The sequence below is a fragment of the Vipera ursinii genome (genome assembly GCF_947247035.1).
Source record: "Vipera ursinii genome assembly, chromosome: 8".
NCBI classification, from domain to species: Eukaryota; Metazoa; Chordata; class Lepidosauria; order Squamata; family Viperidae; genus Vipera; species Vipera ursinii.
The window spans coordinates 21646164-21661798 of record NC_139519.1 but is presented as its reverse complement, the minus strand read 5'-3'; the positions used below and the strand labels follow the sequence as shown (position 1 = coordinate 21661798).

Here is a 15635-nt window from a genome sequence, read left to right as displayed (position 1 = left end):
GTGCTAGTTGCTGAAGGCAACTGTTTGAAGATCTGCTAGAGTCCTGGTCTGTTATTCCTGTTTAACTCTTGTTTGAACTTTTGATTTCTTTGTAAATAAATTTGGTTGGTTTTTTCAGCCTGTTGACTATAAAAACGGGTTGTCCCTGCCATTCAAACAGGGGCGGTTGTAGGTTGGAACAGAACAGACTGACTGGCCGGCTTGTCCTGAGCTTGACATCATGAGCTGAGAGTGACTGGCCCATCACCCAGCTGGCTTCCATGTGTAAGCTGGGACTAGAATTCACAATCTGGTGATTGGCCCAAAGTCACCCAGCTTACTTTCCATGCCTAAGGTGGGACTGGAACTCACAATCTCCTGGTGATTGGTCCAAAATCACCCAGCTTGCATGCCTAAGGTTGGATTAGAACTCAAGGCCTCCTGATAACTGGCCCAAAGTCATCCAGTCAGCTTTCATGTTTAAGGCAGGACTAGAACTCACCGTCTCCTGGTAACTGGCCCAGTCACCCAATCAGCTTTCATGCCTAAGGCAGGACTAGAACTCACCAGCTCCTGGTTGTTACCTGGTGCCTTCCTCATTAAACCAAACTGGCTTTCTATATAAACACTGAATTAAAAACTCATCTCCGATTAGAAGAAGTTTAGAGAAAGGGATGGTACGGAAGACTAGAACAGAGTTCCCTAGTCCAGCCTTAGGAAGACTGCTCCGAGCCTCTCGTTCTCTGCTATTTTGTTGGTCCTTCAGAGTTCCTTCTCAGAAACCTTTTTAAGTTCCAAATATTTTATAGGCTCTTTAGGATTAATCCTTTCAAGAGCCATTTTGTCAAGCTCCCTCGTGTCACCAGTTCTATTCCGCTTTGCATGTAGTTAAATTGGAATGAGGCCAGCATTTCATGGCTGACAGCAATGATACTAGTCTCAAAAGCCGTGACTTCCCCCTCCCCCTTGATTTTTATTTTTCCTCTGGATATACAATGTACATTTAAAGTAGGAAGATTCTAAAACCGTCTTTTGGAAGCCAACCCACACCTTTTCTAATTCTTTGCGGAATATCTGGGTACGTGAAACAGGAATTTTTTGGGGGAAAATTGCTTTATACAAAGAGTGTTTTCTCGCACTGAACAGATGCACTGACCTGGTTGAGAAATGCATGCCAGGGAAAACGCCTTTATCCAGAATCTTAATTCTTATTTATTTTTTATTAACATTACAGGTTGAAAACCTTTCAGGGGATTGCCTTGAGTCTCCCTTCTACTTCGGGTTGCAAAAGAACAGTTTAAGAGAAATTGAAGATTTGTTATTCACACCGGCTTGTCGTAAGAACCACCAAAGATTTGGCTTGAGAGATTTAGTCTTTGTTGAACCTTCACTGGCCAAAGACGATCATACCGAGGTGGGAGAAATGTTATCTGGAGTCCATTGGCTGGAATTTATTGCTTAAAGTAAAAGAGCAAAGGGCTCTCACAACCTACACATGTCTCAACTGACCCAATGTCTCAATTTTCAGTTTGTGAAGATTTACTGTAGCTGTCTGGAGACAGTCTTTAAGTCTTTGCTTCTCCCCCTTTTAAAAACAATTCAGCAAGACACACAAAAAATAGACTGTTGTCAACCATAGTTCTTATTTGTAAGGGCGCATAATGCTCTTCAAAAAGCAATGTACACATTTCATCCCAAAGCCTCAACAATGTCTCCCTTGCACTGTCACTGGATCAGTTGGTAACCTGCAACTTGCTAACTTTCATCCGTCCACCATTCGTCCACCCACATCCATCCATACTGCATTCTGTCCATCAGATTGTTCATTGTATCATTAGAAGGCAGGGCAAGATACACTAGACCAACGTCCATCTAAATCCCATTTGCTGATGGAAGCATTTCCCCCCCCCCTTCTTTTTAACAACCTTGTAATCCCTTGCATTGGAGTGGAGTCAGGGCAACTGAATGGAGCTGAGTGTTTGCTGGCTGGATGCCCTTCCTGACACCTATGCGGAGGTTCACAGCAGATATTTTCACTTCCTGCTCAGAGACAGAAATATCTGCTGCTACCTAGAATTGAACTCAGTGTCTCCTTATTGTGAGGGAAGAGCTCCACCTCTTAGGCCACCACCCCGCTCCAGGTAAAACAGATCCAGGTTTGTGATGTGATGTTCCCCTGGAGGTATTCCTCTCCTATCAGAGCTTGCTACCCTTCGGTTTTAGCCTCCCCCTGTAGCACACAATTAAAACTGATATGCCAGGATATAGTAATGAACTTCACTTGCGTGTGCTTTTTTCCTTAGGTGTGTGTACCAATCTGGCTTCAAACTCCTAGCCAGTCCTAATTCTCACTCCACAAGGATTGGGAATAAATCCTTGATCATTCTTAGCTACTGTCCAGGAGCCTGTGCTGAAGACAAGGAGAAGAACGTAAGCACAAGGGAGTCCTTATCTTACAATCACTCACTTACTGACCATTTGACGTGACAACAGCACTGGGAAAAGTGGCTTATGACCGGTTCTTACAAAGAGCAACTGTTGCAGCTTCCCCAGAGTCACGTGATAAAAAAACAGCTACTTGGCAACTGACATGTACTTAAACAGTTGCAATTCCTGGGCTCATGTGATCGCCATTCACAACTTTCCCAGCCAGCTTCTGACAAGCAAAGTCAAAGTGTGTCTGGGTGGGGGGGGGGCGAGAGAGGAACTGGATTCACTTAACAAATGCAGTGATTTGCTTAACAACTGTGGCAAAAAAAGTCATAAAATCAGGGGTTGACCTGCTTAACCGCCTTGCTTAGCAACCATAACTCTGTGGTCATATGTTGAGGATTTAACCGTACTAGGCAGCTGCAGGAATAACTAAACTTCAGCCATGTGCATCCAAAGCAACCCTGCAGCTGTAACCCCCACGCAGGGGACCTCACTACACACATACATACATATATGTAAAACATTCTCCGCAAAGTTTTATGCAATTCATTAGTACAAACTGATCAAGTATTTACAATGCGTTTTGTGGAGACCTGTTTCTTAAGAGAGATTCCACTGGTGTATTTTTGAGACCCAAAAGATTCTTAACTCTTTGGAAAGAGTTTTTAACTAGCCCAAGACGACCGCTTTTTAAGAAGTCACTCTGAAGCATTTGTGCCCGTTACAAATTTAACCAGGATTAACTGACCTGACGTTGGTGGAAGAAATTTTAATTGACGCATCCCATACCACTAATAGTCCTTTCTAGGATCTGGATCACCCCGTTCCTTAAAGTAACAAATACGTTAATGAGCCATGCCAATCTGGCACAGATTGAGGGTTTGAATGACAGATTATACTACCTTAAATCACCAACGTTGTTTAAGTTGCTGCGGAAAAATCTCTGCAGGTAGCGAATTGGTGTTTCAAACCCTGAGGAATCTTCCCCATAGGTGATACATTAACTATATGCCGAGCAGTCCCCATCCACTTCATTCTCAACAAAGTTGTGTGACAACTCCCAGCCTAACTCACCTTTCACCTAGGATCTTAGGTGCTTCAGGAATAGATAACTCTTCTAACATATTCTGTCACTCTTATCATACTCGGCATTGGGTGGAACTGGAGAGTTGAACGGCAAAATGGGAAGATCATGCTGCAGCTCAAGTTGAGTTGACCTTCTCAACATCAGCCTGGCCCCAAAAACCACGCCTAGAGGCCCTAATCCTGCTGGTCAACTGAATTTTGTACCTGCCAAAGCCTACCGAGAATCAAAATTCCTTGAACCTGCTCTCTAGCGTGCAAAACTTAAGTTTTGCAATGTGGATGGTCCAACTATTAGATTCAGTCTCCTTTGATTTCTAATCTGTCCTTGGTGGTCAACCCTACCTATTAATCCAGGTTACGGGTGTAACCGTGTAGGCCAAGGTGTCCAACCTTGGTGACTTGAAGAACTTGTGGACTTCAGCTCCTAGAATTCCCCAGCCATTCCCCATGCTGGCTGGGGAATTCTGGGAGTTGAAGTCCACAAGCCTTAAAATGGCCAAGGCTGGACACCTTTGGTGTAGATATATCCTGAAGACAAGCGGTATCGATTTTTCGTTCTCAACTAAATATTCAAGGATTTTCTCCTTGCTTTCGGGTGTCAGACAGGCAGCATTGGAAAAGGGTTAGTGAACATACTAAGGCAGAAGGGAAAGCCATTTTGATCCGGAAGGCAACCTCATCTGATCATAAATAAAAGTTGACAGGCAGAAAGAAAGAAAAAATTGGCAGTGGATAAACACCTTGCTTTGGTCAAATGCCGAGGTAGCCACGGTTAAAAATCAAACCAAGTTGGCTGGATTGGGGCGCATTGTGACATCCCCTCCCCTGCCTTAAATTTAGTGCCACTTTACCCTTGGAATTTAAAACTGTTAGACAGAAATGAAATGCACCAACGTCTTCTCAAATTCCTTAAAAAAAGAGAGAGAGAAAGCAAGCCAATCCAATAATGTTGGCTATTCTAAGGCAGGTTAATACAGAAGATCAACAAACCCAGTCCTACATCTTCGTAGGTAATAAAAAAAAATACTGTCTCCATTCAGAATTAAGACTATGAACTTGGAGGCTGAAAAAGACATCCTTTAAAAAATACTGCGTTCTGGGGAGAAAAAAGATGCTTTTTCCAACACAGCAAATCGTAAGATCCTTGCTGTAAAACAAAGGTATCCAACATTGGCAATTTTTAAGACCTGTGGACTTCAACTCCCAGAATTCCCCATCCAGCCATGCATGACTGGCTAGGGAATTCTGGGAACTGAAGTCCACAATGCTTAAAGTTGCCGAAGTTCGCTACTTCTGCTGTAGATCAGAGGTCATGGCGGGTGCTGTGGGAATTGCTAGGAGTTGCTTAGGAGCCAGATAAGTTGGCAGCTCCCATGCTTACCTGAACAGAAAAATTAAAGAGGGAACTGCAGATTTAACTACACTCCATCCTCTTTTTCCCCTTTTTTCTTCAATGGACAAGGTAACTGTTTTCCCGAGTGGAATTGTCGAAAAGGTCAGAGTTTCCTCCATTTTGGGCTGGCTAAATCACGGAGTTTCATTTGACAACTCCTGTAAGGTTTTATAGCCTTCCCAGGACCTAAAGGGCCCATCCAAAATTTAGAACTCAGTAACTTTTTTGAGCACCCTTCAAATGAATTTGGGCATCTTATCGTATCGTCAGACGCCTACCACTTACAAAATAATTCAAGACACCTTCAAGGCCTTCCCTTTATGTCCTTGCTACTAGTTGGACCAGTCTTTTGATCGTTCTCCTATTTTTCTGCAGGGGGGGAGATTAAATGACCTACCCCATGAAAGGAATAAAGTGTTTTGCCCCACGGCATATGTTGCACTTTCGCTTAATACTGATATGGCTGGAATCAGTACTGGAAAACGTGAACCGGAAACCCTGCAAAGTCACTACATTATTACAATTAACACCATTTGGCCTACCAACCTATTTACATTTTAAATAAAACAAAAAACCAAAAAAGTAATCAAAATACATCTTTGCCAAAAAAAAACCAACAACAAAAAAAAAAACCAGCCCCCAAAAAGAGAGAGAAAAATAATTAGACTGCAGAATTCTACAAATGCAAGAAGAGGAACAGTAGAAAAATTCAGTCTTCGGTCCTGGGAACCGTAGTTCAAAAAGTCAGGAGGTTTGGCTTTTCGTTGTGTTGGTTGGTGGTTGTTGTTGTTGTACGCTGTTGCTTAGCAACCCAAAGAGATGCTTGGAATGCAGAGCCTGGCCTGGGAAAGGGCATCAGAGCAGACTAGACTGGAGCAGAAGTTTGTTTTCGATGCTACGTTGGTGTAGTAGTAGATCCCCAGAGATTTTCACAGAAGCAATTTTTCTCCTGCCAAAGGTTGAAGTCTCTCCACCGGGGAGAGACTTACGGGGTTGGCGACGGTGGCTTCTGGAGTGGAAGATGGCAGTTTGGCAGTTAAAAAACCAGGGTTTGACTTTGGCAACAACAAAAGAGTTTAAAAAATAAAAATAAAACCAGCCACGGGCCATTGCACCCGGGTGCCTGTAAATGTTTTAGAAAGGAGTAAAAAAAGGGTCACGTTCACACACACACACACACATCAGCGGTCGCGTCTTGCGCAAGGAGGAGTTGGAGAGAAAGGTTTTCTGCACTCCGCTCTCGCTGCCGGGCCAAATCCAAGTGTCTCTGCCGTTTCATATCACAAAGGAGGACTTGTGTCTAAAGTCACCCTGCAGCAAAGACACACAGCACAGCTTGTTAAGGCGGGGGGGGGGGGTAGAGTGTGTTTGTGTGTACCTCTCTCCTCTGCTTTGGCCCAAATTAAACCAAACTCTTCTGGAATGAAAAGAAGTTCAAGGGGTGTCGCCAAACAACTGTCGACAGACGCAACTTGCTTAGTCAACGGCCAAGAAGGCTGGGGGGGTTTCAATTTTTCCAGCATCTCTGGAGGGAACCACAAATGCTCTTTTGTAAATTCTGCTTGGGTTGACCCATTGCACCCAACCCTTCTGAAGCAGGTTTGGTTTTAGCGTAAAACCCAAACGTCACATTTTGTAAACTCTTTAAGAATTCAATATACCCTCTTCTGGTGGGGCACCTCTCAGAGCTTGGTGGTTTCCTTGCAGATGTTGGATTATCCAACTAGATAACATTATTAGTGTCGCAAGGGAGTGGGGTTTGTGGAGGAGAAAGAAAAAGGGAGGAGGATTAGGAGGAATAGAATAGAGCTGGAGGGGACCTTGGAGGTCTTCTAGTCCAGCCCCCTGCTCAAGCAGGGGAACCTATACCATCTCAGAGAAGGGGACTGTCCAGTCTCTCCTTAGGAGGGCTGCACCTGTGGAGTCTTTGGGTTCTCTTTTGTTTTCTTGCAGATGTTTCATCACCCAGCTTGATAACATCATCAGTGCTAGAAAGAACTTGTATATAAACAGAGAGAAATTACTCCTCCCTTTTTAGCACTGAGGATGTTAGCTAGTTGGGTCATGAAATGTCTGCAAGAAAACAACCAAGCTCAGAGAGCGCCAAGGACCCCCGGAGATCAACCCTGAGCTACAAATATTATCTTCCATCAATAGCCTCTTTTTGGTTGGGTATCTACGGTTAAGCAAACCAAGCCATAGACCAATGTTTGAACCCCGACCAAGGTCTTGGCCCTGGTTCCTTCCTTGGGCACTCCTAGATCTTTCTTCCTTTGGACTCAGAACAGAGGTGGGGTTAATTAGCAATCTTGGATAGGAATAGTAGGTCCTTCACGAATCTTCCCAGGTAAGCTGCATCCTTAGTTAAGCTGAGCAGTGCTTTGGATCTGATTCCCAAAAGGTATTTTGGAGAAGGGGAGACCTGAATGCAGCAACTGTCTGCCACTTGTTAAAGCAGCTGCATCTACTGCCTATTCTTTGTGAGAATTACAGAGAGGTCCTTCAGCATAAGGGCAACATGCCCCCAAATCTTATCCAACATTTGTCCCCAAAGAAATGAAGTTGTAACCATCTGTTAACATTGGGCTCTGGCATAGGTCTTTATTTTCTTGGGACGGGGAGGAGAAGATAGTCATTCTTGTGAATGCCTTCATTGCCCTTTGGTCTAAGAAGACCCCCTTACCTCCTCATCTGTGTGAATATAGTTCACGCCATCTGGCTTTGCTGGAGTCTTGTAGCTGGGAAGGGAAGGCAATGTTTAGTTGGACCACATCATTTGAAGACTACAAGTCTATCTCTTCCTTTGTAGGAGAAGGACAGGCAGAGCCTGGGGGTGGAGTCAAGAGAGGAATCTGCCTAAAATCCTTACGTTCCCACAAATGGTCTAAATCCACACCCTTCTGAATTCTGTTAACTCGTATCTAGCGCCAATGTCACGCTGGCCATTACTTGATAGATTCTTGTGGATAGGCATGAGCTATTTGCAGACCTGTACCTACAACAGCTTGATCATTTGGTAAAAAGTAACTCTTTGCAGTTTAAGAAGGCATGGTTTCCCCTCTTCCAATTAGAATCAGTTGAATTCCATGATATAAACGCAGAGGTATCCTTGGCAACATTTAAGACCTGTGGACGTCCACTCCCAAAATTCCCCAGCCAACTAATTCTAAGTCCACATGTCTTAAAGTTGCCAAGGTTGGACATCCCTAAACAGTTCCTTTCAACTTTGGTTCTATTGTGTTAAAATCAATTACAAAAATCCTTTTATTTAATGGACTAAGGGAGAAAAGGGGTGAGTGGAAGCCAAACACGAGTCTACATGTGCATAAAATATGTGTAATCAAGGCAAAAACCACATCAAAGATGTACATCAAATACGTAAAAATGTGCATGATGTACATAAAATATGCAAAGGACATCCAGACGAATTTGCTGAGAGCCACTGAATGAACATTAAAATCAAGGTTTCCCGCATGTGATTTTGGAGTTTCTTGTGTGCTAAAGTTACAGAGGAAGACAATGCAAAAGGGAAATCCTTGCAATTTCAGTTTTTCCGAGAGAAGATGGAAGATCTCAGAGAACCACCAGCTTCAAAGCCTGAGTCAGCTGAATAACTTTAAAAAAAAAGTTATCTCTCCTTGCTGGTGTTAGCATGCTTTTCCCCTTCCTGGTGAGTTATTTCCTGTTAGGGCTAATTCTGAAGCCATCTGTTGCATTGGATTTGCTGCTTAAGGCTGCTGGTGTAATGGACAAGTCTCATTTTCTTTCATCCAGCAAAGAGATACAAGGAAAGAGGAAATTTGGGGATCCAGGTTGCTTGGCCAATGCCAGTAAACTCAGCCATTTTACAATTTCTATCTATCTATCTATCTATCTATCTATCTATCTATCTATCTATCTATCTATCATCTATCTATCTATCATCTATCTATCTGTTTTTGTTTGTTTATTCATTTTCATTCATTCATTCAGTATTGTAGGCTAATTCTGCCCACTGCCAGGAGTTCGATCCTGACCAACTCAAGGTTGACTCAGCCTTCCATCCTTCCGAGGTCGGTAAAATGAGGACCCGGATTATTGAGGGCAATTTATTCTGACTCTCTAATCCGCTTAGAGAGGGCTGTAAAGCACGGTGAAGCGGTATATAAGGCTAAGTGCTATTGCCCTAATTTATTTTGCAAGGACCAACATTTAAACCTGGCCCAGCGCTGCTAAAGTGACATAAATATTCTGGTGAAAAATTTTCCTCTGCTTTCTATCATCCTGCCTAAACTTTCTACAGAAATGTAACATTAATGACATCCAATCCTGCCTCTTGAAAAGCCTTCCAGCTAGACTGAATTTCTTTCTCTAAGTTGCATTTCTAGCCACTTCTGAATAGCCTCCAGTGCTTTTCTACCAAAGAAGGATGGGGGGGGGGGAAAGGGGGGGGGAAACCCTTGCTCAGGAAGATTTCTGAGCAACATAGTCAACATTTTTGGAATGATTCTGTTTATAACATGATTTGCCACTGGCCATGTCTCTTCTCTTTTTTGTCCCTTTTTCCTTTTTATTATGAGTAGCACAAAAGAAATATTATATCCTGCTATGTGCACATGTATTTCCTTTTTGTTCATAAGCCCAGCGCTTGACAATTAAGTTGTTACCTGTTTCCATTTTGTTTGTTGTGGACAAAGAAACCGTTCCTGTAGGCACAGCAGATCCCCACTGTAGTCAGGGACAGAACGACCAGCACCACCAATACGCCGATCACGATCCCAACAATATTGAGGTCATCTGCAGAAAGACAAGGGGTCCTCAGTTGACCTATCCCCATTGCTATGTGCCCTCAACTAGGGTATTCTGACTTCATGCTCCTGACTACCACTCAAAGCACCTATCTCCAGAAGAAAGTCTTAGTCATTGGATACGAGATGGATGAGAAAGAAAGAAAGAAAGAAAGAAAGAAAGAAAGAAAGAAAGAAAGAAAGAAAGAAAGAAAGAAAGAAAGAAAGGAAGGAAGGAAAAAAGGAAGGAAGGAAGGGGCAAGGAAAAATGAAGGAAAGGAAAGAAAGAAAAAGAAAGAAAGAACGAAAGAAGAAGGAAAGAAAGAAAGAAAAAGAAAGAAAGAAAGAAAGAGAAAGAAAAAGAAAGGAAGGAAAAAAGGGGCAAGGAAAAATGAAGGAAAGGAAGGAAAGGAAAGAGAAAAAAGAAAGAAAGAAAGAAAGAAAGAAAGAAAGAAAGAAAGAAAGAGAAAGAAAGAGAAAGAAAGAAGAAAGAAAGAAAGAAAGAGAAAGAGGAAGGAAAAAAGGGGCAAGGAAAAATGAAGGAAAGGAAAGGAAAGAAAGAAAGAAAGAAGAAAGAAAGAAAGAAAGAAAGAAAGAAAGAAAGAAAGAAAGAAAAAGATTGCGAGCTGAACAGAACCCTGCCCATCATCCCACCCTCTGATGCGAGACCCTCGCCCGGCTACTCACAGACTTCCATCTCTATCCCTTCGCACCAGGCTTCGCCCACGACGTTCTTGGCTCTGCAGCTGTAGCGACCGGAGTCTCCTTTCTGGACTTCGGCAAAGGCCTGTGCGCAAAGGAGAATCGAGGTGAGTTTCCCCCCCGCCTGCGCTTGGAGAGTTTCAGTTCCCACCCAAAGGCCCCCACCTGCAGGAAACCATGCCATTCTGGAGCATGGCTTGGGAAGGAAGTGCGTGTGCTGCAAGTTTGCAAGCTTCCTGTGATTATTATTATTTTTTTTAAAAGGAAGGATGGGAAAGAAACCAGCTTTGCTTGTGGAAAAAGAAACAGTTGAAATCTAGATATTTATATATATATATTGCTTTATTGCCATGCTAGGTTTCCATATGTTTCCTCCCAAGGCAGCCATCATCTCTTCCTCCTTGCCCGGCCTTTTCTGATTCTCTGCCGTTTGGAATTGAACGCTCATAAAGGGTAGGCTTTTGATTCACTGGACAGGGTCGTAGATATAAACCAGTCCTGGCCATAATATTCTTCCCCATCGGAATTGCAAAGTTGTTGTTGGGTTTTTTTTTCGAACCGCAGAGGTGGTCTTCCTCCTCTCCCCTATCTGCACCGTTGGTTGGTTAGAAACTTAAATAAAAAGCTTCAACCAAAGGCAACAGTCTGATCGTCAGAGGAGGACATTGGTGGTTCAGGGTTGAAAGGAAGGGTCCTTAGCGCTCTCTGGGCTTGGCTGTTTTCTTGCAGACGTTTCACCGTCCAACTAGGTCACCTCATCCATGCTAGAAGGGAGGGTGGGTGTGCAGTGGAGGAGAAGGAGGACGAGGAGGACAATGACTGGGATCCTTGGTGTTCCCTTGTTTTCTTGCAGACGTTTCATGACCCAACTAGGTATTAACTTCCATCAGTGCTAGGAGGAGATGGGTTTGCTGTCTTTTTATATACTAAGTGGTTTGCCCTGTCAGTGTTGGTGGGGGTGTTCGGGGGGGGGGGTTCCTTGATTGGACTTGTATATAAACAGAGAGCAAGCCTTACTCGCTTCTAGCGTGGATGATTCTACCTAGTTGGGTAGAGAAACTTTTGCAAGAAAACAACTGAACTCGGAGAACACCAAGGACCCCACAGTCATTGTCCTCTCCTCCTCCTCCTCCTCCTCCTCTTCTCCACACACCCCACTCTTTTCTAGTGCTGATGACGTTACCTAGTCAGGCAATGAAACGTCTGCAAGAAAACAACCAAGCTCAGAGAGCACCAAGGACCCCACAGTAGTTGTCGTCGTCGTCCTCCTCCTCCTCTCCACACATCCCACTCCTTTCTAGCGCTGATGAGGCTACCTAATTGGGCAATAAAGTATCTGCAACCAAGCTCAGAGAGCACCAAGGACCCCACACTAATAATAACTAATTTAAAAAAAAACACCGAATAGGGGAAAACCCAGCTGAATTAAAGTCATCTCTTCCAAATCCTTCTCCAAGTTAGGACATCCACCCTGCTTCTCCTTGTTCTCGCCCCCAGACTTACCAACATGCCAGTTTTGGGGTTCACCGTAAAGGAAGAATTCTGGAACTTAGTGCTGGCTTTGGAATCCAGTGGCAACGTTTCATCATTACGGTACCAGCTGTAGGTTGGCTCTGGGAATCCTTCTTTTTCTTGGCAATAGAGGTTGGCGGGTTTTCCCACGGGGACAGAGGGGGGCACCCGACACTTGGGGGCCACTGGTTTGACTGCAGGGAAAATGGCAGAAGAGGGTGTGCATCAGACCGGAGGATAATTTCCAGCATCATCCACTCTCAGTTTTAGCCTTCTTTGGTGTGGAACAGAGAGGGCTACAGTTAATCCTCGCTTAACATCCAGCCACTTAGTAACCATTCCAAGTTACGACCGGGCCAAAATTGACTCCTGCAGGAAAGGTCGTAAAAACGGGTCCAGTCGCGTGGAGGCTTCGACTTACGACTGTCACGACTTCACGACAGAAATTCCGGCCTCCGTTACAGTCATAAGTCAAGCACTACAGTAATTCTGAGCCAGCTTTGGGAAAGGGCATTTGGGAAAGTCAGCAATTCAACCGTATCATACATGCTATGGAATATGTACATTTGTATTTGAAGCAGATTTTTGCCTTTCGTTTCTAGGGAACGCAATCAAAGCTGCCTGTCTCACACTGAGCAATGAACAGTCCTAGGGATCGTGTCAAGATGGCCCTCAAAGCACGTGATCTGCTAGATCCGTCAGCTGCGAGGAGCGGGCGTTGGGACATAGGTTGCTAAGAAGCATGCTCTTGCCACATTCAGCCTGCCAGGCTTATCCAAACATCCCGTGAAACCATGGTTTAATGCAAGAGATGCAAGCAGCAAGAAATGGGTGCTCAGCCTTGCATTTCACATGCTACATTCTCCTATCTCCTCTACACTGCCAGGATCATTGAATCCCACTGTCTCCAGGTCTCGCCTTTGGACAGATCCCGAGTTTGTGATTTGTAGCAAACTCTGGTGGGCTGCGAAACAGGCCATTGCCAAATGGCAGCTTTGTTCTCAAGCTGGTGAAAACAGAGTTCATCATAAACCCAGAATCGTTGCTCCAGGTGCCACGAAGGAGCAACAGTCAGAGAAAGCAGAATCACATCCTGCCAAAATCTTTCAGGCATGTAGGATTGTATCTGGGTTGAAAGCAGCTTGGCAGCTTCTCTTTGCTCATGCAGATCAACCCAACTACGATTTACCGTACACAGAACCACACTCATACCTTCGTGAAAATTTCCTATTCAACAGTCTGCAAGCTCAGGAAAGAAAAACCAGAAGGTAAAATTACTCTCAGCCAGGGAAAATTAGAACGCTCTTCCTACTAGGAGCGGAGTATTCATCATCACTCATTCATAGCCTGGACGTTAAGACATCCAGCTGGACGGATAAAGGATTTGCAGGACAAGCCTGGCTGTATTATATTAATCTCACGAGGCACCAGTTGGTCACGTTATTAGTCTGCTTCAGTAGGAAAAGCTACACAGCGCAAAGGACCTACACACAAAGCTTTGGAAAGTCCATGATCTAAAGCAGCGGTCTCCAACATTTGGGGCTTGGCGGCCCAGCTGGGCAGTGGGGGAAGAGAGGAACTGGGCTGTGTGAGCAGCGGGCTGGCACACACACGTGCACAACTCAACTCGTGCGAGCAGCAGACCAGTGCGCATAAGCATGTACACACAGCTCAACTATATAGGTCTGGCCTGCCGCTCCTGCGAGTGTGCTCCAGCCCGGGGCCCGGTTGCAAATAGGCCACGGCCTGGTAGTGGGCTATATGGCCCAGGGGTTGGGGATCCCTGATCTAAAGAGTCCAAGTAAAGGATGGGATCCACTTCCCCCCACCCCCCTCAGTTGTTGGAGAGGGTGTGCTACTCGAGAGCAGGCAGCAGTGAAAACAACAGAAGACCTGACTTTCCATAAAGGAGCCACATGTACTTAATCATGTACCCCCTTTCTAGGGAACAGGACCCTGTGTGTACATGCACACACAAGTACAAAAAAGGGAGAGAAAGAGCACAAGACCAAGTCTTGGGATGCTAAGGAAGCAATTACTATAGTTCACCTCGAAAGAAGGCTGTTGGAACTATTTATTTAATTCTTATTTATTTTAATTCCATTTATATCCCGCCCTTCTCCGAAGACTCAGGGCGGCTTACAAGCTTAGCAGTAGCCTACAAACTACAAACCTTGTTTGTAGTTAAGACACTCTCTCTCTCTCTCTCTCTCTCTCTCTCTCTCTCTCTCTCTCTCTCTCTCTCTCTCTCTCTCTCTCTCTCTCTCTCTCTCTCTCTCACACACACACACACACACACACTTAAAGACTGGCTTTCCACCATGGATTCCTGTACAAGGCAAACCGGCATGGCCTACATGCTTAATCCCAGTTTATCGAGAAACCCACCGTGAATGGTCAGGTTAACGTTGATCTCTGCGCCGAGATTGGCGTCGTCAGGAGCTACGACCTCACACCGGTAGATGCCTTTGTCGGCTCGGGTGACATTGTAAATGGTCAGCGAGGTCCTACTGCTGAGCTGGGCCCGGTTTGCCCATTCTCCTAAGGGTGGAGGAGAAGCAGAGGAGATTACAGCCTGAAGACCCTAGCAGTCAGCTAGTCCTTGACTTACGACTACCACAAACTCCGTTACTAAGTGAGTTTCAACCCATTTTGCGGCCTTTCTCACCACAGCGGTTAAATGAATCATTGCAGTTGTACACACATATAAATATGAAGCACTGTCTATTTTGAATACATAGCGGAAAGAAGAAAGCTGAGAGTTTGCAAGGTTGGTGCTCTAGAGCAGGGATAGGCAACCTTGGCTCTTTTATGACGCGTGGAATTCTGGGAGTTGAAGTCCACACGTCATAAAAGAGCCAAGGTTGCCTACCCCTGCCTAGAGCAGCGGCCCCCAACCTTTTGGGCACCAGGGACTGGTTCCGTAGACAAGAGGTTTTTCCACGGACAGGAGGGGGTGTGCTTTTGTGTGCTGCCTGCATCTCACGGATGGGGCTTTTGCTTGTTTGCGTGGCCCAGTTTCTGACATGCCGTGGACCGATGCCGGTCCACGAAACAGGGGTTGGGGACCCTTGCGATAGAGAAAGTCCCCAGAAGCTTCCTACCTTGCATCTTGCCGTCGAAATACACATACGTTGTACCTCGGCCAGCAATTTTCTTCCATTCGATTCTAGGATTCGCCGTTTTGGTGGCAGAAATAATGCAGGACAGTTCGGCCTCTGCAAAGACACACAACAGAGGTCACAAGGCGAAGCGGAGATACAGAACAAGGTTGTGTCTTCCTGATGCACTGGATTTCAACCTCCACCGCTTCCAGCCAATGTGGAATGAGGATGCCAAGCCAGAGACAAACTAGGATTTGGTAGAGCTCTTCCGTTCGCCCCACACTTACGTTGAAATTCTTCCACCACCGGACTGATGTTTTTAGAGATCAGCTCTACTGCCAGGACTCTGTAGCCTAGGAGGCAAAGAAGAGGTTTTGGTTTAGGAACATGAAAAGTTTCTCGGTGGTTAAACATGTTTACACCAAATTTGGTCAGGTCAGTGCTAGATTGGCCACAAGGCTCCATTTAATAGGAAGTAAAAGTGGAAAATATACCACTCGGTGAAGCAACAAAAGCTCCATTCAATAGGAAATGAATGGAAAGTGTACCACCTGGTGATCATTTTTGTCCTTACCTAAAATGTTCTCACGAAAATGGGCGAGAACTGCATCGCTTTTGACAGGAGATATTTTATGCAGAAGCCCCACAAGTGGAAGTCAA

General features: G+C 44.8%; 1 protein-coding gene across 1 annotated transcript; it reads right to left on the bottom strand.

Annotated features, from left to right (window-relative positions):
• Window positions 1–1219: 1219 nt before the first annotated feature.
• JAM3 (junctional adhesion molecule 3) lies at window positions 1220–15389 on the bottom strand (the record flags this gene model as incomplete). Its single annotated transcript, XM_083368865.1, has 8 exons — window positions 1220–6202; window positions 7575–7629; window positions 9538–9667; window positions 10345–10444; window positions 11863–12065; window positions 14260–14412; window positions 14976–15089; window positions 15263–15389. The coding sequence occupies 8 exons, from the start codon at window positions 15387–15389 to the stop codon at window positions 6167–6169; spliced, it is 918 nt and encodes a 305-aa protein (XP_083224991.1). The 3' UTR covers window positions 1220–6166.
• Window positions 15390–15635: the final 246 nt, after the last annotated feature.